Source organism: Anabas testudineus, chromosome 19, assembly GCF_900324465.2.
Source record: "Anabas testudineus chromosome 19, fAnaTes1.2, whole genome shotgun sequence".
NCBI lineage: Eukaryota > Metazoa > Chordata > Actinopteri > Anabantiformes > Anabantidae > Anabas > Anabas testudineus.
Genome location: NC_046628.1, coordinates 4156648 through 4180308, shown reverse-complemented (window position 1 = coordinate 4180308; position 23661 = coordinate 4156648). Strand labels below are relative to the sequence as shown.

General features: G+C 40.2%; 1 protein-coding gene across 3 annotated transcripts in view; it reads right to left on the bottom strand.

Moving 5' to 3' along the window:
- cacna1g (calcium channel, voltage-dependent, T type, alpha 1G subunit) overlaps positions 1–23661 on the bottom strand; it is a 207029-nt gene that overhangs the window by 26634 nt on the left and 156734 nt on the right. For 2 of the 3 annotated variants that reach the window (XM_026351608.1, XM_026351609.1), the window contains exons 20-26: positions 22141–22264; positions 18245–18313; positions 16156–16340; positions 9964–10090; positions 8007–8132; positions 7818–7907; positions 7499–7691 (exon numbers count right to left, since the gene is read on the bottom strand). In XM_026351608.1, the coding sequence (XP_026207393.1) occupies positions 7499–7691; positions 7818–7907; positions 8007–8132; positions 9964–10090; positions 16156–16340; positions 18245–18313; positions 22141–22264 (914 nt within the window). Of the gene's footprint in view, positions 1–5799; positions 5851–7498; positions 7692–7817; positions 7908–8006; positions 8133–9963; positions 10091–16155; positions 16341–18244; positions 18314–22140; positions 22265–23661 lie in introns of all 3 variants that reach the window. The other variant, XM_026351607.1, reaches the window with a different exon arrangement.

Below are 23661 nucleotides of genomic sequence, written 5' to 3'. Positions count from 1 at the left end.
CTTCCAGTCACTGCTAACCCCCAAAAGTTATAAAAGGTTCATCACATTTAACACTTCACTTAGCACCGCTACTGCTACCACCTTGTGGCGTCAAACTCTTACATGCCTGAGCTGCCTCTCCGAGGCTTCTTGCCAAGGTATGTCACTCTTTCTCTTACAGCTCACTTCCTATCTTCATATCATTCTCCTCTTTGAGGTTTTATCCCACCTCTGGTTCTCCCAGTCCCCCTCTTTTCTCTCCCTAAAGGACTGGTGTTATTAATTACACCTCTGCATCAGAGGAATAGAAGAAAGAGAGGGGGCAATGTTAAACTTCCTGATAGATTCATCTCTGTTAGCTGTGACCCAGTTACAGCAGGGATTGGCACCAGCTGGTTTGTGTGTCTCATACTGTGTGTGCGATAATATATAAGGAACAGCTATTCATGGATTGCAAGCTTATTTGCATTTACCTACACTTATATTTGTGGATGAGACTGTTTGTCTGTCTCTGCGTGTGAGTGTGTGTGTGTGTGCGCTTTGCAAAAGGTGTGTAAGGTGATGATCCTATTGTCCTCATTTTGTTATTGACTGTGTACTAACAACAAAAGATTAACACTATAACCCAGGAAAAGACTTTGTTTACTAACTACAAGGAGATGAGGATTTATAAATCTACATAGAAAATGTTCACATTGTTCAGATCAGCCACTGAAGCCATTATCTAGACAGTTTAAAGCTTAAGTCTTGTTATGTCTTGCAAATACGTAGGCTAGTATACATGAAACAGAAGGACTTCTTATTTTCACTAAAACCTGGGTTGAGATATAGGCACTTCTGTAGCCAGCTCAGGATAAGATTTACATATATTTTGTAAGACTTAAAAAGGTTCACAAGGTTGAAAACTTTGTGAAACTCAAAGTAGAACTGACCTGCATTTGATGTTATACAAGTTTACAGCATTCTTCATGAGGTAAACTGGTGTTTCAGAGGTAAATGGGATTCCCTTTATCGAGCTTCTTAGGACTATATTACTGTACATAATATATATGTTAGAATGAAAAAGAACAGCTTGTTTTTAAACAAGCCGTGACGCGCCAAGACGCTGTCAGTGAACTAGAGGCGACGTGCACCGACTGTTGGCACTTGAAAATAACTCTCTACACCAGCATCTGGCAGCAGTTGTACAATGGCAAGATGGCAAGTTTGTGAACCTTATTGAATTTCATGTTTTCTGCATCTATTTGTCATAAAATGATCTGATCTAAGTCAAGAGCATTATCAAATACAATGTGCCTAAAGTAATTAATTAAGTAAAAAAAAATTATCTTTATGTCCTTATTGAGAGCAACGATTAAAACTTCTTCACAGTGTTTAAGATGTATACAATATTATGTCCATATCCTTGATGATTGTTTGGGGTAAGCTGTGATAAAACAGTGTTGTGATAGAGTGGATTCATGTGAGGGCTGACCCAGCCAGAGCTGCTTGGTCTTAAGTGTTCATCTGTTCAGCTTGTTTGAGAAATTGAGGTTTACATTGCTGAGCCACAGCTGTTTCCCAGCAGAGAAAATCCCAAAGTGTCACAGTGTTTACAGTCAAGACTTTGTCTTATACATATTACACTTCCATATTAATGCAATGGCATACAAATGGTGTATGTGTTTGATATAATGGTGTCTGAATTATGTCTTCCCAACAATGAGGAAGTCATATAAAGTATCTGAAAGTTGCAAAATGTTTTTTTTCTCCACTTTAAATGATCAGAACAGACTTACTATTTTGTCTTTGTTTTTAATAAAGGAACCACAAAATAAAAGTCTACAGTTATGCCACAACTTAAACAAAGCGACAAAGCTGAAAATAATCATTAGTCGAGGCACATTATGAATTTGAATTTACATATAGATTTATATTTTGAAATAGAGTTGAAGAGACAAAGTTTCAGTGATACAATGAGTAACTGCCTAAGATGCTACTGCTGCACACAGCATCCTACAGACTCGTGCAGACACTGAGAGCATCATTACTGTGATACAAGCTACTGTCTGTCAAATATATCTCAAATGCCACTTCTCTGATAGCTCACTGAGGGTGGAACAGGGAGGAAATAATATAAAACTGTATTTACAATTTGCAGCATACATCATGTGCTGTGGCATCTCCTGATGTGTCTGTCAAAAGCAGCTGACTGTGACAACACAATGCATGACTCAACACAACAAGGAGACGCTTCACACTGACCCTGAGGGGAACTAAGTCGCTGTGGATGTGTGCATTCGTGACTGTATGAGAGCGTGTGTAACTCACGGTGTGTCAGAGAGCATGCATGTATACTTCTGTGTATGGCTGAGGTTTTTTTTATGTATTCTCAGCCTCACGCATTTATTTTTTTCTCCAGCCCCAGTTTACAAATGTGTGTGTGTGATATAGACTTATCTTCTAACTGCCATGGAAACAGGAAACCTGGCTTTGGAATCAAGTTAGGGGATTAATGAAACCCAGGTAGATTTCTCCCAAAAAACTCTGATTTCCTCACCATGTATACATAAATTTGGTTTCTAATTGTCTTTTACAAGAGCAGGACAAAGGCTGCAGATACTCACTCTACTACTTTCAGCAAAGCGGAGCTAACCAGGTTATTCTCTTAATAACCTGGTTACATATGTACATGTAAAAACAGTCCATTATTGGACAGATTGCTTTGGAATTTGGTTCAGACATTTATGGTCTTGAAGTCTACTGACACCTTTACTGATCTCTTTACTTTTACTTTAGCACCACCGCAAGATTTACATTTTCTAGTTAATGCTACATTATGCTACTTTTAAAAAATATTTTTAAAGGAAATATACTCCTTAATTTATGTCAACGTGGAGATGTGCTGCTTAAGCCTCTTGTGACATTGACTGACAGAAGATCCTGACAGCGGTACAGAGATATATTCAATTCTAAAAGGTTTTGAGCAAGGAGGGCCCTTCTAACTAATCAGAGATAGCAGAGATTTTTACTTGATTAGTGAGTGTTGTAGAATTGTTATTTATGGCAATTTAATAACAACAATTACCTGAAGGATTGTGTAGAGCATGGTGGAGGGTAAAGAGAAAAACAGAGCCTGTATTAAAGCAGGAAGAAGACAGAGCAGAGTAGACTGACTCTGAGTCTCTATACTGTATATACCCCTGGCTGTCTATTTCTTTAGTGCTAGTGACAAAATATTAGCACCCTAATATGGAGACATAACATGTTAAACACCAGCATATACATACTGTCATTGTTAGTATGATATCATGGTTATATTAGCATCTAATGCATCTGAAAGCACTGCCTGTAGAGAAACATGTCAAAGTCAAGTCTCAGATACAATAGGTCACAAGAAAAAAGTGTTAATCACTTCTCAGTTTTTTTCTGACTTGAAGTCTTCCCCCCAGTGCAGTGCAAAGTAAGGATACCTCAAACACAAAATTCACAAGTACTCCACTGTTTGGTTGCTGTATTTTATGTGTGTGTGTTTTGTGTTCTTGGACGTTCTGTAATTACTTATGAGTGAAAATATCAAAATACTCCAAACCCTCATGTCCTGAAGCAAAAAGCAGCATTGGATCAACAAAGGGGTGTGGGGGTCCTGCTGCCCTCTCAAACAGTCATCCAGACTGAGATGAGAAAGGATTTGGAGATGAGAGCTCCTCCTGAATATTTTAAAACCCATTCTCTGACCATCTGGTCCCTACTACACACATACACACACACACAGACAAGAATACAATCCAGCACAATCAAGTCTATCTTTCAAGAATGTGCCCCTATTTAACACATAGTGCACCTGGCTATATACTGTACATGCAAACAAAGACAAGGACATAACCTCAAGTATAAACACATAAATTCCCATAATGTGGGCTTAGTTAAAGGCTTGTCATTACGTAACGCACTTTGCAGTTCCCACCATGACAATACATTAAGCAGATTGCCATGGAAACTAGTTGCAACAATTCAACTACGTGTACCGACGAGAGTGGTCAGACAACCCTCAGATGACCTTTATGTCCAACAAGCGCCAACCGCTGTTAACAAACCTGCTGTGGTCTCACTTAATAACAACTTGTACTGCTGTGACCTTTGTATGCAGTGAGCTGCAGAAATTATTCCATTTATCCAGTTTGGCAAGAACCTTAATTCTACTTTAAATCATGATTTAATAATGATGTCCTTTTGAAGCACATGTAATGAACTAGGAATAAATTGTTTTCCACCAAAGAAACTATTTAACATTTCAATTTGAAACAATACATTTGAAGCATGACGTGAAGCTGAAAAAAAACGGCCGAACACAAAAAAACTTGATTACATTTACATATTTTTGCAATGGCTGTCTTAAATTAAGCTTTTAAATCCAGCAGGAACTCAGTGGGAAAATTAGAAGGTTCCTGATTGAATTTCTTTGGTCCAATGCCCTTTATTGGAGGCCAGTGACCTTGAGCAGAAGACGTTAGAGAATCTGTGCATCATATCACCTCTTGTACAACCTGATTAAATGTTCTAATATATGGGCTGTGATCTGCAGTTGCAGCAGTAAACCAAAATTATGTGAGATAGAGCGAAAGAGAGACAAATGACGTTAGTCAAGTTATACAACTGGCTTTGGCCATCATTCCTACTGCTAATAAGGAAGTACTGAGCAAGTTATTTACTGAGACTTAGGAATAAAATCAGGCAATATCATAATAAACATGCTCACAAAGGTTAAGTTAATAACAAATGTACAGTCTTTGGTTTTCTTCAGAAAAGTAGCAAGATAATTTGGCTAAACTGTTGACTGTTCTAAACTTTTTAAACATTTAGATTAAAATGGATTATCCTGAAGACAATTATTTCCCCCCACAGGATAAATCCTAGGAACTGTCACAATCCCTAAGTAAATGTGCAGCAGTAAGGTAAACTTATAATTTCTTCAGTCAAATACTGTCCAAATAATAATATAATACAAATCTTGTACAGCACCTTTACCATGCACCATGGCACTTTACAGAAAGCAATGCCAGTATCGATGACACTGACGTGAATTTAAACTAAAACTATGATCTATGACCAAATAATTGCAAATACATCAACACACACATTAAAGTCATTTACATGGTAAACATTACACCAGCTAAACATCAGCATTTTGCATTCTGATGACAGCACTTGGCTCAAATGACCACTGTAAAGTTTAGTTTTATTACGACCTCTCTGAAAGTCTCACTGCTTGTAATTCTTGCTCTATAATACTTCACTGGAGTGATCTCGCGCTTTTCCAGATCTCAACAATTATGTTGATGAACACCAAATTATCATAGCCAATAAAACAGATGTCTATAGTACTTAAAATAGAGACTCTACTCAAAGGTAAGGTGACCTAAAAACTTGAATTATTCTTTAAATGTGCTGGAGCAATAGGACTACAGTGCCCTTGGTTTATGAATAACTCTGGAATCCTTTACCAAAATGTGTTCCATACGAGTTTTCCTGCTACCTAACTACAACAAAGTCTTCTTGTCTTGGGATGTTGGTGTATTGGTGCAGTGCAGTGGACAGTGGATGAATCGCAGACGTTTTGGAAGAGCTGTGAAAGACAAAGCCACGACAGAGAAAACAGGTAACAGCATGTCCAGCGGACTGAAGGCTGATGGGAGAGAGGCAGGGGGGCGGGGACGCAGGATGGGGCCCTACCTCCCGTGATCATTGAACTTAGAACCCTAGCCACCATGGTGGGTGGTCGTGTTCGGTGGTGGTGAGGAGGTTTAAAGGGACACACAGAACATGCTGGAAACTCTGTACCTTTCAAAGTGCCTTCAGAGAGGGCCCAACTCACCCCCGGAACCAATAAATCTAGAGGAATGAGACTGTGTTAGTCAGGGAGAAGCAGTAGAAAGCAAGGATGGAAGAATGGCCGTGAGTCAGAAACAGGAGAGAGTCAAAGAGAGAGAAAGAGGGAAAGAGGGATGGAGTAAGGCCAGAAGGAAGCGATGAAAGATTAAGCTGGTTAATGTTCCTACGTCTTTCCAGTGATTCTGAGTCCAGTTCTTTGAAATAACACTTTCACTTTTTGTTTGGTAACGATCAAGAAGCATTTAAGTCTCAGACCAATGCTGACATTTACAATCACCATACAAACTGTATTCTTTTGCGTATACCGTTAAGCTGTCTCTTTCCGTAAGCAACATTTCTGTGTTGCTATTTAGCTGATACACGAATATCTGTCACTTCACTCACAAAAGTGTGTATAAAAGATCAAAAAATACAAAAAATACAAAAGACTTTCCCAACCAAATTGCAAAAAGGAAAAAAAAAACAATAAAATAATTCAGAGATCGGATAAAGCGTCTGTGATTTCAACTAAAATGGGAGGGCCTCTTGAAGTATATAGTGTACATGTGTAAGAGTGTGAAAGGATCTGGGGGAGCTTCTGTTTGGTCACATACCCTTGTGAGATGCCTCCTGAAAAAGGAAGATCAGTGTCCATCTGTATTTCTCAAGAGCTGGACGGAAACATTCCCGTCATCAAATAAAATGATCAAATAGAAGGAAATCAAAGGGAATTCTCTTTCAACTTTAAGAAACCAATGGTGTCCACTGCTCCTTGTACAACTATAAAAAAACACAAAGTGCCATTGGAATAAATGCGTAAAATACTGCAAGTACAGGCTAAGGCTAGCAGATGCTAGCAGTTGCGTTTTGGATGTAGGAGACAGTGGAAAGAATACAAATCAAACCAAGCAGCTTGTTACTAACCCCTATACAGCCGAAGGGGAGGCAGGGAACAGGCAGGAAATTAGCTTTAACTCCTACAAATCCGACCCATAGTGATCTCAGATCTCCACTGGAAAACTAAGGGGAAACTCTTCCACCTTCTCTTCCAGGTTTTGGTCTATCCCTGCCCCTGCGGCTGTACTAAACCACATGCAGAAGAGGGGAAGGGAGGGGGGTCATCTTCTTCATTAGGGCAACAACTCCCCCTCCCTCTAGCTCTGTATAGCCACCACCATGCAAGCCCCGTCTTTTAGCACTCACTGGGCATGCTTCAAGGGGCCAACCCAAGCACGGCATCTACGGTAGACCAGGCAAGGTAAGGGAGGAGGGAAAGGGTGGGGGCTAACAGCAGCGGTCAGCTGTCCTAGCTCTGCAAACAGGCAGTTTATGGATGCTTCTCTTAACATCCAACTTGATCAATTTGTGGTAGGAGTTAATGAAGAGCCTCCGCACTCTGTAGTTTGCAGAGCTTAAGTTAGTGACCACTGGTCTGTAACAAAAACTATCAAGAGGACTGACAAAAAAAGGAAAAGGGGACTGCCGAGGGAAAAGGGAGGATTCTACCACAGAGTAGCAACTATTGTTGATACTAGCTCACTAACTGCGTTCTTCCGAATTGGCCAAACCAAATCAAAAAGCAAAAAGAAAAAAAAATGCTCAGACTCAAATCAAGCAGGACTCAGAAAGATGTGGAAAGACTACCGACCAGCCAGCTCCTTCTCCTTACTCCGTCTCTTTTTCTCCATGCGTTTCAGTCTCTTCTCCTCCCTGCGCTTGGCCTCCTCAGCCTCCTGGTGGCGCCGGCACTTGTGGAAGTTCTCCACCACCACACCCACGAACATGTTGAGCACGAAGAAGGCCACGATCAGCAAGAAGGAGATGAAGTACAGGAGCATCCACGGGTTGTAATTCATTTTTGGCTGAAAGATAGACAGGATATAGACTGGTTTTAGATATATTGATGCCTTCTTTTAATGTGTGTATTAAATATTATAATAGACTGATTTCACATCTGTGTACATGTGTGTTTCTGTGTGTAGACATGCCTGTTGATCAACTCCTACTGCATCCAGTCCGTCATACATAATGTCTACCCAACCATCTTTGGACGCCAAAACAAACAGAGACATCAATGCCTGAAACAGAAAACAGAAAGAGCTTTTATTCTAGCAGTCCAATAGACCATTAGGATATGTATTTAATGATCACAAATCTTGGCATTTCTGAGATTGTACCTGTCCCAGGTTGTCAAAATTGTACTTGTGTCTGACCCATTTGTAGCTGGCCTGCACACAGTCTGACTTGTTAGTGATGTTCCTTACATCTTCTCCTTGACAAATGAAGAACTTTCCCTTGAAAAGCTGTGGGGAAAAAACAAACATTACACTGAACCTTGACTTATAACCAAAACTGTACTTGTTTCTTGTTTCAAACATATGTATTCCCACCTAAACCTCAATGATGCATTATAATCGTTTATTAATCAAATCCATAATCATACTGAGTTTTGTTCTACCTTTTTATTAGCCTCATTTCTACATTTCTATGAAATTGGGTAAAATAAACCATAATTACTTGATTAAAGTAAATTAAACAAATTAATTTGTTGACTGCAGTCAATAACAGCAGAATTATATTGAGAAAATCATAATAGATATGTGGCAGTTTTAGACTGTGCCTTGCAAATGTATGTTACAATTTCGACATACAATACTATGCTTGTTTTTACATGTCTTTGTGCACAGAGTTTGCACCTCTTCCTTATTGTTCTTTTGTCAGTGATGGTTGCAGAGCTTAGGCCTGGCCTTTAACTGTCTTTCATCTATCGGTCTGACACAGATGTTTAAGGGAAGTGTGGTGAAAATTTGCTTTTGAAAAGCGTCACCAGTAAAAGTCTGCTTTTGAACGTCTTGAATGTTTTCTTCTGATTCTACCCTGGATTCACCTCCACCCACACTGAAAGCTGTGTATTCATTCTATTACCAGGCTTCTCTACATTCTCTACAATCAATGTTGATAGCTGAGTTGTAAAAAGTGGCATACGTAATCAGGGATGTTGATTCTCAGTTGTCTTGGCCACCACTGAACTTGTCTTGTCCTCCTTGCTGATGAGGATTACATTCTTAGGATAATATGTGAAAAGTGTATGTGTGTCACAGTGAAAGCAAACATTTGGTCCTTTGTGGTCAGTAGTGCAGAAACAAGTTCAAGCTTGTCCAATCTGAATGTCCCCACCTTGGCATATAAAGATACAATCACATGCTTTATTGATATCCTTGGGGAAATTGTTGCTGGACAGTTGCTAGACATGACAGTGCATGTTGGCCCAATTATCCAGTTTTGGTGTCTTGTCCATGGACATATCAACATGTAGCAAAGAGGAATCAGGAACAGAACCCTATGACCCAGGGGTTCACAGATGACGCTACCAACTGACTACTGCTGCCCTCATTTCCAGGTTTATATGCCATGAATTGCTTGAATAAGCAACAACCCTCTAAGGTAACCAGATGTTCATCCACCACAATGCAAATCTCTTGCATTACACCATGTTTGTCTGGACGATAATGGTCCAATTTCAAAGTGGACCATATGAGACATGAATAGAACTGAAATGATAATAGTAATAAGGGAAAACGCCTGACCAGACTTTTCACACCATGACGCTGCAGTGCATTCAACAGACGTTGAACAAGTGACAGTTTGCAGTCACTGGTCTATGGTATTGCCACATCCATTAACCTTTCATGACACTACTTTTCTTGAACAGATGGGTTCAATTCAATTCAATTTATTTCAATTTATTTATTTGTATAGCGCCAATTTACAATAGAAGTTATCTCAAGGCACTTTACAGTGTAAGGTTTAAGGCCTTACAGGAAATAAGGGTTGTGGTCACAAACATGGGGATGGCAAATAGACAGGAGTTAAACTGTGCCAATGGCAGAGGGCAGGTTAACAGCCTGGGCTGTAAGCCATGAAATCTACATTGGGACCCTTTAGATAAGGATACTTCATAAGGATAAGAATATGCCATATTAAATATACACATATATAATATATGTGTATATGGCATATGGAATAGTGCATGAAAAACGATTTTGAGGTAAATGGTTTTAGGATGCATGTGCTACCCCATTGGGATAGACATTTTTGCTCCCTCATTGTTTCTGTCTGAATTCTCCCCCTCACCTGTACTCCCAGGATTCCAAAGATAATGAAGAAGGCACAGCAGATGACCACGATGTTGCCGATGGGCTTCAGTGATGACATTAGGGTCTCCACCACTAGCTTCAGTCCTGGAGCTCTGCTGATCACACTGAAACACAGCATATAATATGAAATGAGTGTACTGCATGTTTGTGTGTGTGTGTATGATTGTGTTTTTTCATACCAGGCTCTCTCACTTACAGCGCAGGCCAGATGGAACAGGGATGCCTGCAGCATTCTAACCTACAACCTCCTCACACCCTGTATATATCCCCAGGCCAACACTGGGTGCGCACACTTTTACATACGCTTCCTTGTTTTTATAGATTTCCTGTTTACCACAGTAGGGAACGTTTTGTCTCACGTGCACAAAGAACTTCAGAACTTTTCAAACCAAAACACTTGTCGGCTCAAAGACAAATTAACTTGTCTTTCTCTCACTGGTACACACTCTTCTTCAAAAATCCCCTTCCCCTCTTCCCTCTTTTGCCCCTCTAACAGTTTCCTTTAATTTTTGCAGTCGAGGAAACAGACACATCTAATAAAACCAATGGACTAATGAAGATGTTTAATTAGTACCAGCATGGCAACACACAGCACTGCACTGCATAGGCTTTTGCACAGAAAACACAGCTGCTCATGCATGAGCACACAAATGCAACACACACATAAATGTACCAAAGTCAATATGATGTGCGAAGATGATACAGGAATAAAACCTAAAAGAGAGCTGTCTATCGAGTTGATAATCTGCTCAGCCTTTGTCTGTATTGTATGTTTTCCCCTGAGTAGACAGTTGAGTGAAGACAGTGTCAATAGCACATTAAGAGAAGACATGAGATAATAAGGAGCTAGGGCCGACAAAAGGCCACTGATCAATAGCTCTATCAGAGAATAACGAGCCTATGGCTACACCTCATCACTCTGCACCTCAATGCCTCTGTTGATGTACTGCTGAAAACCCAGTTAAGCTACAGTAATGCTGTTGGCCTATAGAGGGTGCTAGAATTGCATCTGTATATAGAATGTCTCTCCATTTAGGATTAATCCAGTCACACTCATAGGAGAACACATTTATATTAAATTCCTTGCCAAACATGATGCGATGAGATCTATGTTCAGTTTCCTTTTTTTTACATACAGAGTTTACCCATTGCTGCTAGGCAATAATGGCATAACCCCTCACATCTCTTCTATGTATTGTGATCATTCAAAAGTATGCTCATTAATTTGTTTAATAAGTTCTTGATCTAGACTAACCTGGCACCACTTTTCCTCCATCTCAACAGTACAATATGGAACAAGTAGTGGCAAATGTACAGTGGCTTGAGAAGAAATTACAAAGCATAAAAGAGAAAAAAACAAAATGAAAGTGCAACTTGTTGGGGAAGTTTGTAGAGTTCATTAGGGACAGTAGCTTACAGCTGCTTTGCAGCCTAGTACCTTAGATCACACATCACCTGTGAAAATGGCACACCTTGCTGCTTTGCAGATGAAAACCCCAAAACCAACTTCTCTACCTCCTTACATCATGTTCTCCTTTTGAACTCCACTCTAACAAATATGCTCAAGTGAAAAGGCTTATTAAAGAGAAAAACAAAGGGAAACGACAAGACTCTTATTATCAGTCAATACACTCTGATGATGCGGCATGTGAGGGACACACACTGTGATGTGCCCCTCATCATAATGTCTATTTGCATTTGACTAAAAGGAGCATGAGCAGGAGCCGGATGGAGGGAGCCAGAAGAAAATGCTCACTTCTTCTAATCTATTTCTCTGCATAATTTCACAGCAGCTCACAGCATGTCCTTGTTTTGTGTTCTATACAAAGGAGTGGGGAGGAGTGTGGCGCGATGCATAACACCTGCACACATGCACCACTCATCTCTCTCCTCCACCAGTATATCGCTCACATTGAGGAAAGAGAACAACAAGTAGGGCAATAAGTGGCAGGCATGTTCCCACAGTGCAAACACTGGGTGTAATTAAGCGACATTGGGAGATAGAAATAGGGAATCGAGGGAGGAGAGGAGGTCTGGTGAGCTGCAGGGAGATAGAGGGAATAAAAAATGAAGCAGCTGCTATTTTCTTGCTTTTTCTTTTGTCTTAACTTTGTTTCCTGCTCCACCTTGCTGTATAAAACTCTTCCTGTTCTCCTGTTTTTTAACCTACAGCCGTCCTTCCTCTCCAGCTGTCAAAGTTACCGTACCTGTCACTAAATGAGGGAAATGTAAACTGCACTGTAAGTCAATGAATTCAGCTGTTACACAAACATCACATCTCAAAGTGTGTTAATTATCCATAGTGAGCAAGCATGTAAGTAATGAGTAGGAGCCTCAGGAGGTAGGCACATCATCACCAAAGTGATGGATAAGCTCAAAAGCTGAGCCAACAGGGGTCAACTACAAAAAAGTGGTCTAAACAGCTTGAAATTTTCCTATAAAGCTGTTTAGACCAGTTTGCCTGCATTGATGCCTGGGACTGTGGCGGGTGCAATTAATAGACACACTGGGGAATAGGGAGGGGTTGGGTTGGGATTTTTAGGTTGCAGCTGAATTGTTGATGAGGTGTAGGTTGTGCTGGGTCACAAAAGGTGCTATTTGGTGGCATGGGGTACAAACTTCTGGGCCTTCCCTGAGGCTAGCCCTCAGCTCAGGCTCTGGGCTTGATAAATCACTGCACAGATGTGTGTGTGTGCCCTGCTAAACAAAGCAGATGCATCATTCTGTCACATGCACAAGTGCTCATGCACCCCCTGTGGACCACTCGTCTCGTGTGCAATGTAAAGCCATCATTAATATCTTTAATGAGAAACAAACAGCAACAGACACCTGCGCACAAACAGAGAATCTCCTGCTTGGTGCAGTAATTCTCATGCAAACACATATAGGAAGAAGAACGCAGGCGAACTGATTAGTGCAAACAAAATCTACTGCAGTTCAAGGCTCAGCTGCCTTAGTGACAAGCTGCCATGCATTGCAGCCTATGAGCACATTAATGATGGTAGATGCCTTTTTATTCCCATGTCAGCATCAGCAGCTCCCATGATGCCTATGTGAACCCCACATGCACTGTGCTGCCAGAGGGGAAAACACAGACAAGCTTGTATTTAATTCAAACACCCAGTGAGAGCGAGTCTGCCACAATCGAACTGGGTCGACAACAAGCTGATACTGACACTAATACGGAAGCTTTATGGATGACAAAGCCGTGTCTGTGTTGTGGCACGCTGAAGAAAAAGTTTTAAACCTAATTGCTTAATAGTTTGACTCTTTAAAATGACAAAATAATTTACAGACATTGACCTGATAATGTGGTTATTGAGGGAAAATAATGCAGGTTGGACTAATGATGAAGATTATGTATTTTTCTATGTTTGATAGTTACAACGAAGTTTAAACCTTACAACTGAGTTCATTTGCTAGAAAATAAACAGAATGACTGGTCAGTGATGCTTGGACTTCTGGCAGTGGACGATCGTGCAAATATTGCGAGGACACCAACTGCTGTGTGTTCTTGTTCTCAAACAATCAGAAGTGACAGCCTGTACAATTTTTATGCAGTGACATTTACACTGGAAAGGCCAAAAAAATTGAGGAAAGAAGTGGAGGATTTAGGATTGAGAGGTCTGGCATGCAGGCTCTAGCAATCTCTTTATTTATAGGTACATATGAAAAAACCCTTTACATATTTATCACTATACTGTATGTGTGTTTGTGCGTGCGCTGTCAAAACCACATGACCCATGCTGGAACAGGCCCAGTCCAACTAATCAATGAAACTATTAGCAATCTCTATGGCAGAAAATTACTGAAAAACAAGTATTATTTCCATATATGATTTACCATGAATGGCTTAATATGCGAACAACATCTTTCCAATCTTTCTGTCAACCCTAAACAGAACACACTCAGCTACATCAAGTGTTGTTAAGGGAACAAGCTCTTATTAAAGTCATTAAATGCTTGTTTGGTTTTGCAGTAGAACTTTAAGCAACAATGCCCTTTACTCCACAAATCGTGTGGGTCTGCATGGCTATACTGTATGTGTGTTCATTTCCTAAACAGTAACATGGCTTTAATGGAGCCCAGGCAGTCATTCCACTCTGTGTTGACTAAACTCAATTCTCCAATAGGGTTTCAACTACCTGCAGCACACTATAAGCTAACTGTACAGCATACACAGAGGAGAATATGAATAGTTTAATATGCTATAGCCTTTAATGCTGCGCTCCTCCTTTTGGATTAAAAGTTAATAACTACCTTTAAAATGGTTTCAGAGTATTTCTCTCCTATAACTCAACTGCAGCCTCAGCAGAGGAGAGAGCCAAGTTACCAGGCTCCATTCTTCCCTCTTTTTCTTTTCCTGTCCTCTCCTGTTTCTCCCTCACTCACTCTCTGCCCATCTTCACACAGTCTTCCTAATCCTATTTCTCCCTCTGCCATGTTGCATTTTTCTCAAAGTGAAGACAGCACTCTCAAAAGACACAGTTGCCCTTTGCTCCCACTAATATTTCCCTCAAAAAACTTAAAATTTGTCCAATTTCCTCCTGTAATTGCTACATATTTTCTAATCTGACTTTAAAACCTTTCCCACTCGACATTAATACAGCCTCAGCCCCGCTGCCCTTGGGGGATTAAATAAGGGAGGGCGTACAGCAGAACAAGTCAGAGGCATGGGATCCAGCAGCAGTTCGAGGCAGGTACTCTTCTTGAGTGTTCTGTTTGTCACAGCTGTGCCAGATCTAATTAGAAAACCCCTTGTTTAAGAGCAACTTCATTCTCCGATGTCACATTAGCATTTCCCTCTGAAGTGATCAGCTAGTTGTTTTCTTCTTTACTAATTAAACACCACAGTGGCAGCCAAAGCCAAACCATACTGTAAGTATGTAGAAGTACATGGTTTAAACCTTTGTTTTTGTGCCTAAAAGTGCACAAATACAGTCGAAAATGTTCATTATCTCAAGAGAGTAACCTACCTGTTAGCTCATACAAGGTCTTACAATATAACTGGATTAATAAACGCCAGTTTCTTAGGTGAGGCACCTGCTGAGTATTTAAGAATGTTTTATGAATATTGTAAGACTTAGCAGGACAACCGTTTATTGCTTTAGTTTGGGAGAGTCTGATATAGGCTGTTGGCTTGAGATGCAAAGTTAACTTGCCTTGTTTAACAATATAGCCACTAATATCTGCCGTTTGTCACTGGAATTAGCTGCTAGATATGCCTCTCAACTAAAATGTTGACTACACAAAATGCAAGGACATGTGTCACAAAAAAATTCCATTCTAAACAGCACTTGTTTCCAGAAAGCTCCTAATGGTATCAGTAATGTCTATATTCACTGCAAATATACACAAACAGAATGTCAAACACAGAAAAATTCATTACCTAATTCATACTGAACACGCAACCCAAAATAGAAACTAACACTTTGAAGTCATGGGAGCGTGAAAGCAACCTCTGCAAAAGAATTTTATGTCAAAGGTGAAAGTTAGAAAAGCAGAAAGAAGACAGAAAAGATCAGTGGTGTTTAGTGCCAGTATGAAAATGAATATTTGATTTGTGTCCTTGTCATGAGAACATTGATAAATATTCATCAGGGGGCAAAGCCTTCAGAGCTCCCCTTCATGAGACGAGACACGGAGCATGAGGCTGTGAGCCAAGTCGAGCATTAAGCCACTCACATGCAAATAGATCCACATGCGCACACGCACACGCACACACACACACACACACACACACACACACACACACACAAACACAAACACAAACACAAACACACACACACACTGAATTTGGACATGCAAGTACAAAAACAGTCTCCAAATTGGTGATTTCCGCTTTATTTCCGCTCAAATAAACATAACTGTGCTATTGTGTACACGCTGACAATAACACGCGTGACTGCACACAAAACACACACTTTAAAAGACACACACACACACATCTCCCAAATGCTGTACACAGTGGTACATGTAAGAGCTGTAAATCTATATACAGTATTTGTTGTCGGGTCTGTACTAGTCTCCCCGTCCAAGTACTGATTCCTAAAACATCATACATCACTATACGATTTTATGCTTCTAGAACTGTTTCCGTGGAGGTTGTCTGTCTCCTGAGGGGGTTTGTTTGTCTATACATTTCGACTTCCCTGGGAGAGCCACTTACCGTAGTGGCCTCAGGGTCCTCAGCAGCCTCAGCACTCTCAGCATACCCAGGATCTTGGTCCCCGAGTTGGAGATGAGAGACACAAGGATGTCGATAACAGAAATCATCACCAGCATCCCGTCCAGAATGTTCCAGCTGCTCCTCAGGTAGGCCTTGTCCCCAAAACACCAGCCCAAGGCTACGATCTGGACATAAATTAGATACAGAGATGTGGGAACATGAACGCATAGCAGTGTGTAGATGCTGTATATAGTTGGCACAGCAGTGCAGTTTAGACACAGTTAAAATTAAATATTAACTTGAAATATGAGCGTCATGAAATGATACACAAATCAGTGATTCAATATCTATTTATATGTGTGTGGTTGCAGAATTGTTTGTTATCAAGTCTTTTGTATTTATTAAGAGTCGATGCTTAATGTCCCATATGCACAGCTTATTGACTTTGTAGAATGATTGGAGCTTGGATCTTGGCAGCAAAGATCGTAAAAGCTGCAAGCTTTCCAAACCTCATTTCTAATTCTATACATTCCTCATTCTGCCTGTAAAGTAATTTGCACTCCAGAATATAATAGAGACGAGCTGACTTTGTTTCTTAGCTCAAACTTATTAAACCAGGCCAAGACAACTATTTTTGTTTTGTGTATTTCTAAACACATATTGCAACGGAGCAGAGGAGAGAGGGAGGGAGATGGATAGGAGATAGTTCACATCAGTTGATGCTAACCTAATAATGGTAGATACTGTATATGAATAATCTGAAAAATGTCTGGGGAGTCATCAAAGAGGTTGGTGAAACTTTATGAACAAAGACAGGTCTCTGTGACAGTCCAGACAGCTTCACCCGACTCTTCACTTTGTGTAAATGAATTCAACGTTGGAACAAAGTGCATTTATTCAAGTACTTTATTGTTATATCTAAAACTATGAGGTCATTGCACTTTACCTGACAGTTTTCATTTTATGCCACTTTATACACCTACTAAACATTTCAGGGACATACTGTACTTTATATTTTCCATGATGTAACAACTATATGTTCCAATATAATACCGTGAATCATGACCTTCTCTTTTTTATAAATATGCTTTAAGCAGTGGTGGAAGAAGTTTAAAGATATTTTGTTTAAGTTAAAGTACTGATAAAACTATGTATACTGACCTTACACGGAGGATCTTAATAGTTCTTCCAGCACTTGCAACAGTGGAGTGTCCACCACAAGAGCATTAGAACATTAAAACTACTCAGACTACAGAGATGTTTTATTGTTGTGGCAGATGAGTATATGTATAAGTATACGTATAAGTATATGTGAATTGCAATAATAAAGACTTGAAATAAATATCTTCTTGAAATGCACAGTTTTAATTTGGCAACATGTTTTGTGATAACCAATTATCACTTAAAGAACTTGGAAATTAAATAATACATACTCAATATGTGTGTGTATGTGTGTGTGAGTGCAGTGCCTTACATTTGTGGGCCTGGCAATTGCTCTAAGACCAAAAATAGAGACACAGACTTGTATGAGTGACACCCATGAACTTTCCTCCCCTCTGCCTCCGCTCTCTCCTGCCCACGCCTGCACGGACCTCCATTCAAAGCTGCGCTATTTGAATACTGGCGAGACAATCCTCCGCTTAGCATTATGAAACGGCCCTGAGTATATGTGTGTGCGCTGTCGGTTTGAGTCTCAGTCTTTCCCCTTTCCTCCCTCTTAACTATGTTTTCTTTTAAGTTTTGGTACATTTACAGTACAATCGAGGATCAGGCAGAGTCTATATTTTCTGTGCAGATTTGTGTCTGAATGGTTTTGGAGTTTCTCCATCTCATGCAAAATTTGGACACTGTGAGTATACACAGATGAATCCCATCTTGTTTCATTCAAAGCTGGGGAAAAATGAGGGCTCTTGATGTGAGGTAACTAGTGTTTTTATCGTACCAAAACATCCTGAGCTAACAAATATTTTGTGGTGTGCTGTGCTCAACTGAGTGAGTACAAACAGAAGTCACAACATTTGCACTGGGCTTTAGGAATTGAGCCATGAGGAGAGATCAACTGTGAGCTATGTTATCCAGGATCTTTTACCTTTACAGTCATCTCAGCCACAAAGATCGCTGTGAAGATGTAGTTGGAGAGTGTGAGGAAGATCCGCTCCTGCCAAACAAAAAGAAGAAAGCAATCTGGTTGAGCTAAGGCACACATTAATAGTTCTAATCATTAAAAAAAAGACATTTGTGTTATGAGTGTGTTTGTTCTGTGTTTTCTTCTAAACTCATCAAGTGTGCAGCTGAATAATGTATGAGCAAGCTATTTTGCTGTTGTACTTTATTTGAAAACGTCTTAGTACAAGCATCACTACTGCACTCGCTAATGATGGCTTGCAGGCAGTAAGAACGTTCACGCTTTATTAGCACTGCAGGAAATATGTAAACAAGGCATCTGATTTGGTGTTTATACTTAAAATCCTATTTTCTTTATACCACAGATTTTATTTGTCCTGCAAGTACATTTCCTTTAAAAATTCATACTATCAAGTTAATTACAACGGCAGATCACTGTTGGAACACTTAGTGGACTAGTGTTGAGGTGTTGCACAATTGTCATTGTTTTTTCCTAACAATAAACAGTCATTTCAGTAAATTATGCCATCATTGTATTTTGTGAGTGTGCATGCAAAACTACAGCATCAGGACCGAGCTATTAGGACGCCATCTACACGAAGCCACTTTGCTGTACTCCTATATTTCTCTGTTGCCTGAGGCAGCATGGATCAGTGGTGTGTGTCCAAGCAGGAGAGGATGGGAGCGTATTTGCTGAGCTAAACAAGGACCGAGGAGAGAAAACAAGCAGGCTAGCAAGAATAAGATCCCTTCACTGAATGATTATTTATCCTACTTCCCCTCTGTCTGAGGAGACACGACCCGGTGCTGCCACTAAATGTGTATGTAGTGTACAGCGTGTGTGTGTGTGTGTGTGTGCGGGTGTAGGTGGCTGCCTTTCCCACGGCCTCTGGCTACCATCACACATGCACACATAAACACAGAGATGGCAGTCCTACAATGAATTCTGTGAAGTCTCTGGGAATGTCGGGGACGTCATCACTGGGAATGCTGCTGTTGAGAGGATTTATAAATTCCAGACTTGACAGCGGCCATTCCTGTCGACTGTGAACAAGTCTTCAGACTTTCATTCATTAGAAAGCGAAAAGCATGTGTTATGGAAAGACATACTGCTGAGGTAATGCCGTATGCCTCAATGACACAGGTTAATAACACAGGTTTACTTCAATCTGCTGGTGATCTAATCACATTCTGGTAAAAGGCTTTGGTCTGCATTATAAAATTAAACTGTTAACTAGCTCTAGTACCAAAGAAACAAACCTTGTTAGGCTAAGATGTTGTATGTACACATTTGTTTCCACATTAAGCCAGCAAGCTGATAGTTTGCTAGACGACAATCACAATTTTAGTTTAGTTAGCCAGCTTTAGCTAGCTTTCAAAATATAAGCACAATAGCAATTTTAAGTTATTTGACGAACGATAATAGACAATTTTTAAATATACAATAGACATATCTATTGTTTATTGTTGATGAATCTAAATTCTAACTAAATATAACATTTATATTTATAGTGTTAAAAACGCGACGAATGCGCTCTAACGTTTTGTTATATTTAGCTTTGGCGAGCTAAACCAATAGCTAACACTAAAGCTAGCTCGTTACATAATGTATCATAGCTAAGGCTAGCATATCATCAGTATCAGCAACTTTAGCCTTTTTAGCTAGCTTACGAAATTGAAGCACAGTATATTCTTTGGGTGATTATATTATTATTATTATATTTGTTTAATTAAATAACAAAAATACAATATCAAGCCCCAAATCCACCTTGTCTACTTCAGTGTGCTTCTTTCCCCGTTCAACGCCTGTCATCGAGTCTGTCTGACCACAGCTCCACAAACCACAAACTGCATAAACAGAAGAACTTATTCCAGCTCGACCTGGTTTGAAGCAGCTTAATGGCAGCTAGGACTAGTTACACAACAGCGAACAGTACCCAGCACTAATGACTTCCAGTAGGTCATTTACATACAGTGGAATAAAGCTCCACCAGCCACTGTATGCTGGTCCAGATGTCTGGGGAGTTGCTCTAAGGATCTGTATCCTTCAACTTTATAATGCCAGCAACGATTTAGCAGGTCACTGTACATACTTTCAATTTTGCAATCACAAATCCTTCCTCTCTTCTAAGCAAATGAAAACAAGAGTCAGCCCACACGTCCAGGAAAGCTTTCATCAGGGTCCAGTCTGCAGCGCCATCTCTCTATCTTAATGTTGTCTGGAGCAGATGATGTGGCAGCTGGAAGCTTATGCTGATCGTCTTTTATACTGTTGATGTAGATATAATTCAATTTAGAGCTTTAGACAGTGATGTATTGTCCCCTGGTACAATTAGTAATAATAAATCATAATAGGTGGTATAATCATGGTCATTTCCACTGAGCTACAGGAAGACAGTATCCAGGCAACCTCCAGCACCAAACCAAAACAGCAGTGGTCTGCAAGCCAAGTACAAAATGTGTGACATAACTTCCAGGACCATAAACTAATTATTCAGCCTGCATTCCACACTAAAATGTTTTGACTAAAACTATTTATCTCTGCAACAATGACTGCATATCTATTTAAAGAATATAACATGTGTCTTTTGTCACGCGGGCACCGTGGGTGATGTGAAGCAGGTATTGCAAAAGAGTAGCAGAGGGTGATAAATTATACATGTTCGGTTGTTATACACAGCCCAAAACAGAATCAGCGAGGGGAAATCGATTCACAATCGACTACATTAATTCAAAACAACCCACACACAGACAAACAAACAGCACCGTGCAATGACCAGCCAGGCAAATAAGATCTGGAGCAATGAGCATTAAGGCTTAAAACAGCGTTACGACAGCTCATTTTGTTGTTTCACAGTGTTTGCTGCATCATACATTTCCATCTCATTTTAATAACAGCCTCTGGGTGCAGAGTGGACACGACGGCCGCGTCAGGAAGGTCGCAGAATATATGCACATCTCAAACTACTGCTCTCTGACCTCACTGTTGATGCGGCCGCTGCGGTGCGTTTTATGCACTTTGCATGTGTCTGTGTGTGAGATCGCTGCCCTGATGAGACTGGGCGGCCTGCGGGGTGGTCTTCATTTGTTAAACAACTCCTTTCTTGGACAATAGCCACGTACATCAGCCCACAGATAATTAAATCAATTACAACTGCACTTTCCCCTCAGCCACAAAACAAGCAGAAAAGGAGCGTTCCAGCGAGACCGAACTGCAATTAGGGCCATCCGCAGAACACCTAGCTCAGTGAGAAAAGAGAGAGAGAGAGCAACAAAAATCAAACAGTAATAATTATTGTGTTTATGCATGGAGCGGCTGGGCTCTGTTCTGCTGCTATTGCTAGAGGCAGGAAAGGACAAAGAGTTGTGATGTGTGTATGTGTGCGTTGCTTCAAGGCATCCAGCCAGCCTTCATCTATTTGAAGGGATGGTGCATTAGTTGAGGAGGTGATGGTGTTGATGATGCAGTGCTGTAGACACAGGGGCATAACACACATTACCCAAAGCTACTTGCTCACAGTCAAACAGGAGTGGTTCCCTGCTTCCACTTCATTTCTCTGTGGAGAGCCAACTATTATAGGAACTCTGTTATTGTGAAAGTGTGTATGCGTTGCTGGGACATTATCCTCTATTCTTTATTTCTGTTTGGACTTTTTTGAGCTGACAGCGACTTATTCTACACACACACCTCAGAAACCTTTATACAGTATTTGTATGTGAGTGTCTTTCCTTTCTCTCAGGATGTTGTGGTATTTGAATTGTTTGATTGAAGCTTGTGATGGCCCCACGCTGAACTTGCACTTTTTTTTGTAGAGGCTGTCTTTACAGAGAGAGAAGCACGTGATTGAGTTTGAAACTTACAGCGCTGGTGGGGTCGATGCGGGGCCTCTCCATGGCGATAGTGATGCAGTTGAGGAATATGATGACCAACACGACATGGTCAAACATTTTGTGGGTGATGATCTTATTGCACAGGATCCGAAACCTGAGAAGAGAGAAAAAAAAACTTTAGAGTTCAGTGGCTCTGAAAATGGACGTGACATACACAACGTATCTCAATTCCACTTCAAATGCCTGAGTTGTAAAATATTGATTGATGAATATATATCAAGAAAGTTCACAGACGCATAGTGCAGTCACATTACATCATCACATCATTCATCATATAATCTGTGGTGTTAGCACACAAGAAGCTTTTGTTGGAGGCAATTCCTCCTCCCAGGCAATATAGGAAATATTTCTCAAATTATATTGTCCTCCCACGAACAGCAGCATTAATTGTTTCACTAATGTTTCAGTACTTCCTTTTCTGAGCATTGACCTAAAACTTAACATCCAAACAATTACATTTGTTCATTCATTTATTAAGGAGAATTTTCCAGTCCTATGAATTTGCATGCAGCAAAATGTGGTAATATTTTCTAGTATTATCAGTTCATTTGAAAAGGAAATTAATCAGGTGTTTTAGTCAACGTCTGTTTGTTTCATTCGATGAGATGACACTTAGGTGTCTGGGAGGGGCTGGCTTATTTAAAGAGGTGAATTCTGGGACTTCACTTTCAAAGCCTGAGAAAGCCTTCTGACATCAGAAGAGTTGTTGATGCTCACCACGTTGGAAAGTATTACAAAATAATTTCTAAAGTTTGGACTTTATTAGTTGACCTGTTCAAATGGAGAACATCCAACACTAGCATTCTAGTGTACAAGTAAAGCCTACATGTAAATGTCAAGGTATCCATCCATGAACTGTAGCTGACAACACAATAAAGAACAGAAAGTAGAGCAGAAGACATGCAGTGCTTTGTATTAGCTGACTCAAAGTCCTGACCATAGAAATGCTCTGTTAAGACATGAAATAGACAAACAGAGTTTGTGCAAGGAAGCCAAGCACCATCCGTGAACTGAAACTGTACGAAAGGATGGGCTAAAATCCTTCCAAACCAATGTGCAGGGCTGATAAACAGCTTGTGGAAATATTTAGTTGAACTTATCGCAGCAAAAGGGGGTCACAGCAGTTACTGAGGTGCAGGAGTTCACAAATATTTGCCACACAGATATTTAGGATTGAGTCACTTCCCACAGTAAATAAATGAACAAGTGTAGTTTGCTTTGTTTCATTAAATTTAGGACTTTAAAAGTCTGATTGTATCTTGAGTTACTCCACATGTAGGCAGAAATAGAGAAAATTCAAAGAAGCTCACTAACTTTGATGTGATAATGATGATCATGTTACTATACAGTACACCACATTTCCTGAAACACACTGATCTCTTTCAGTTTAAGAGAGCTTGTCTCACATGCCGGAACACCATAATGAACCGCTGTAGAATTAGGAGTCATTAATTATGGCTGACTTTCATTACCTGACATGAAAAGTTCCCA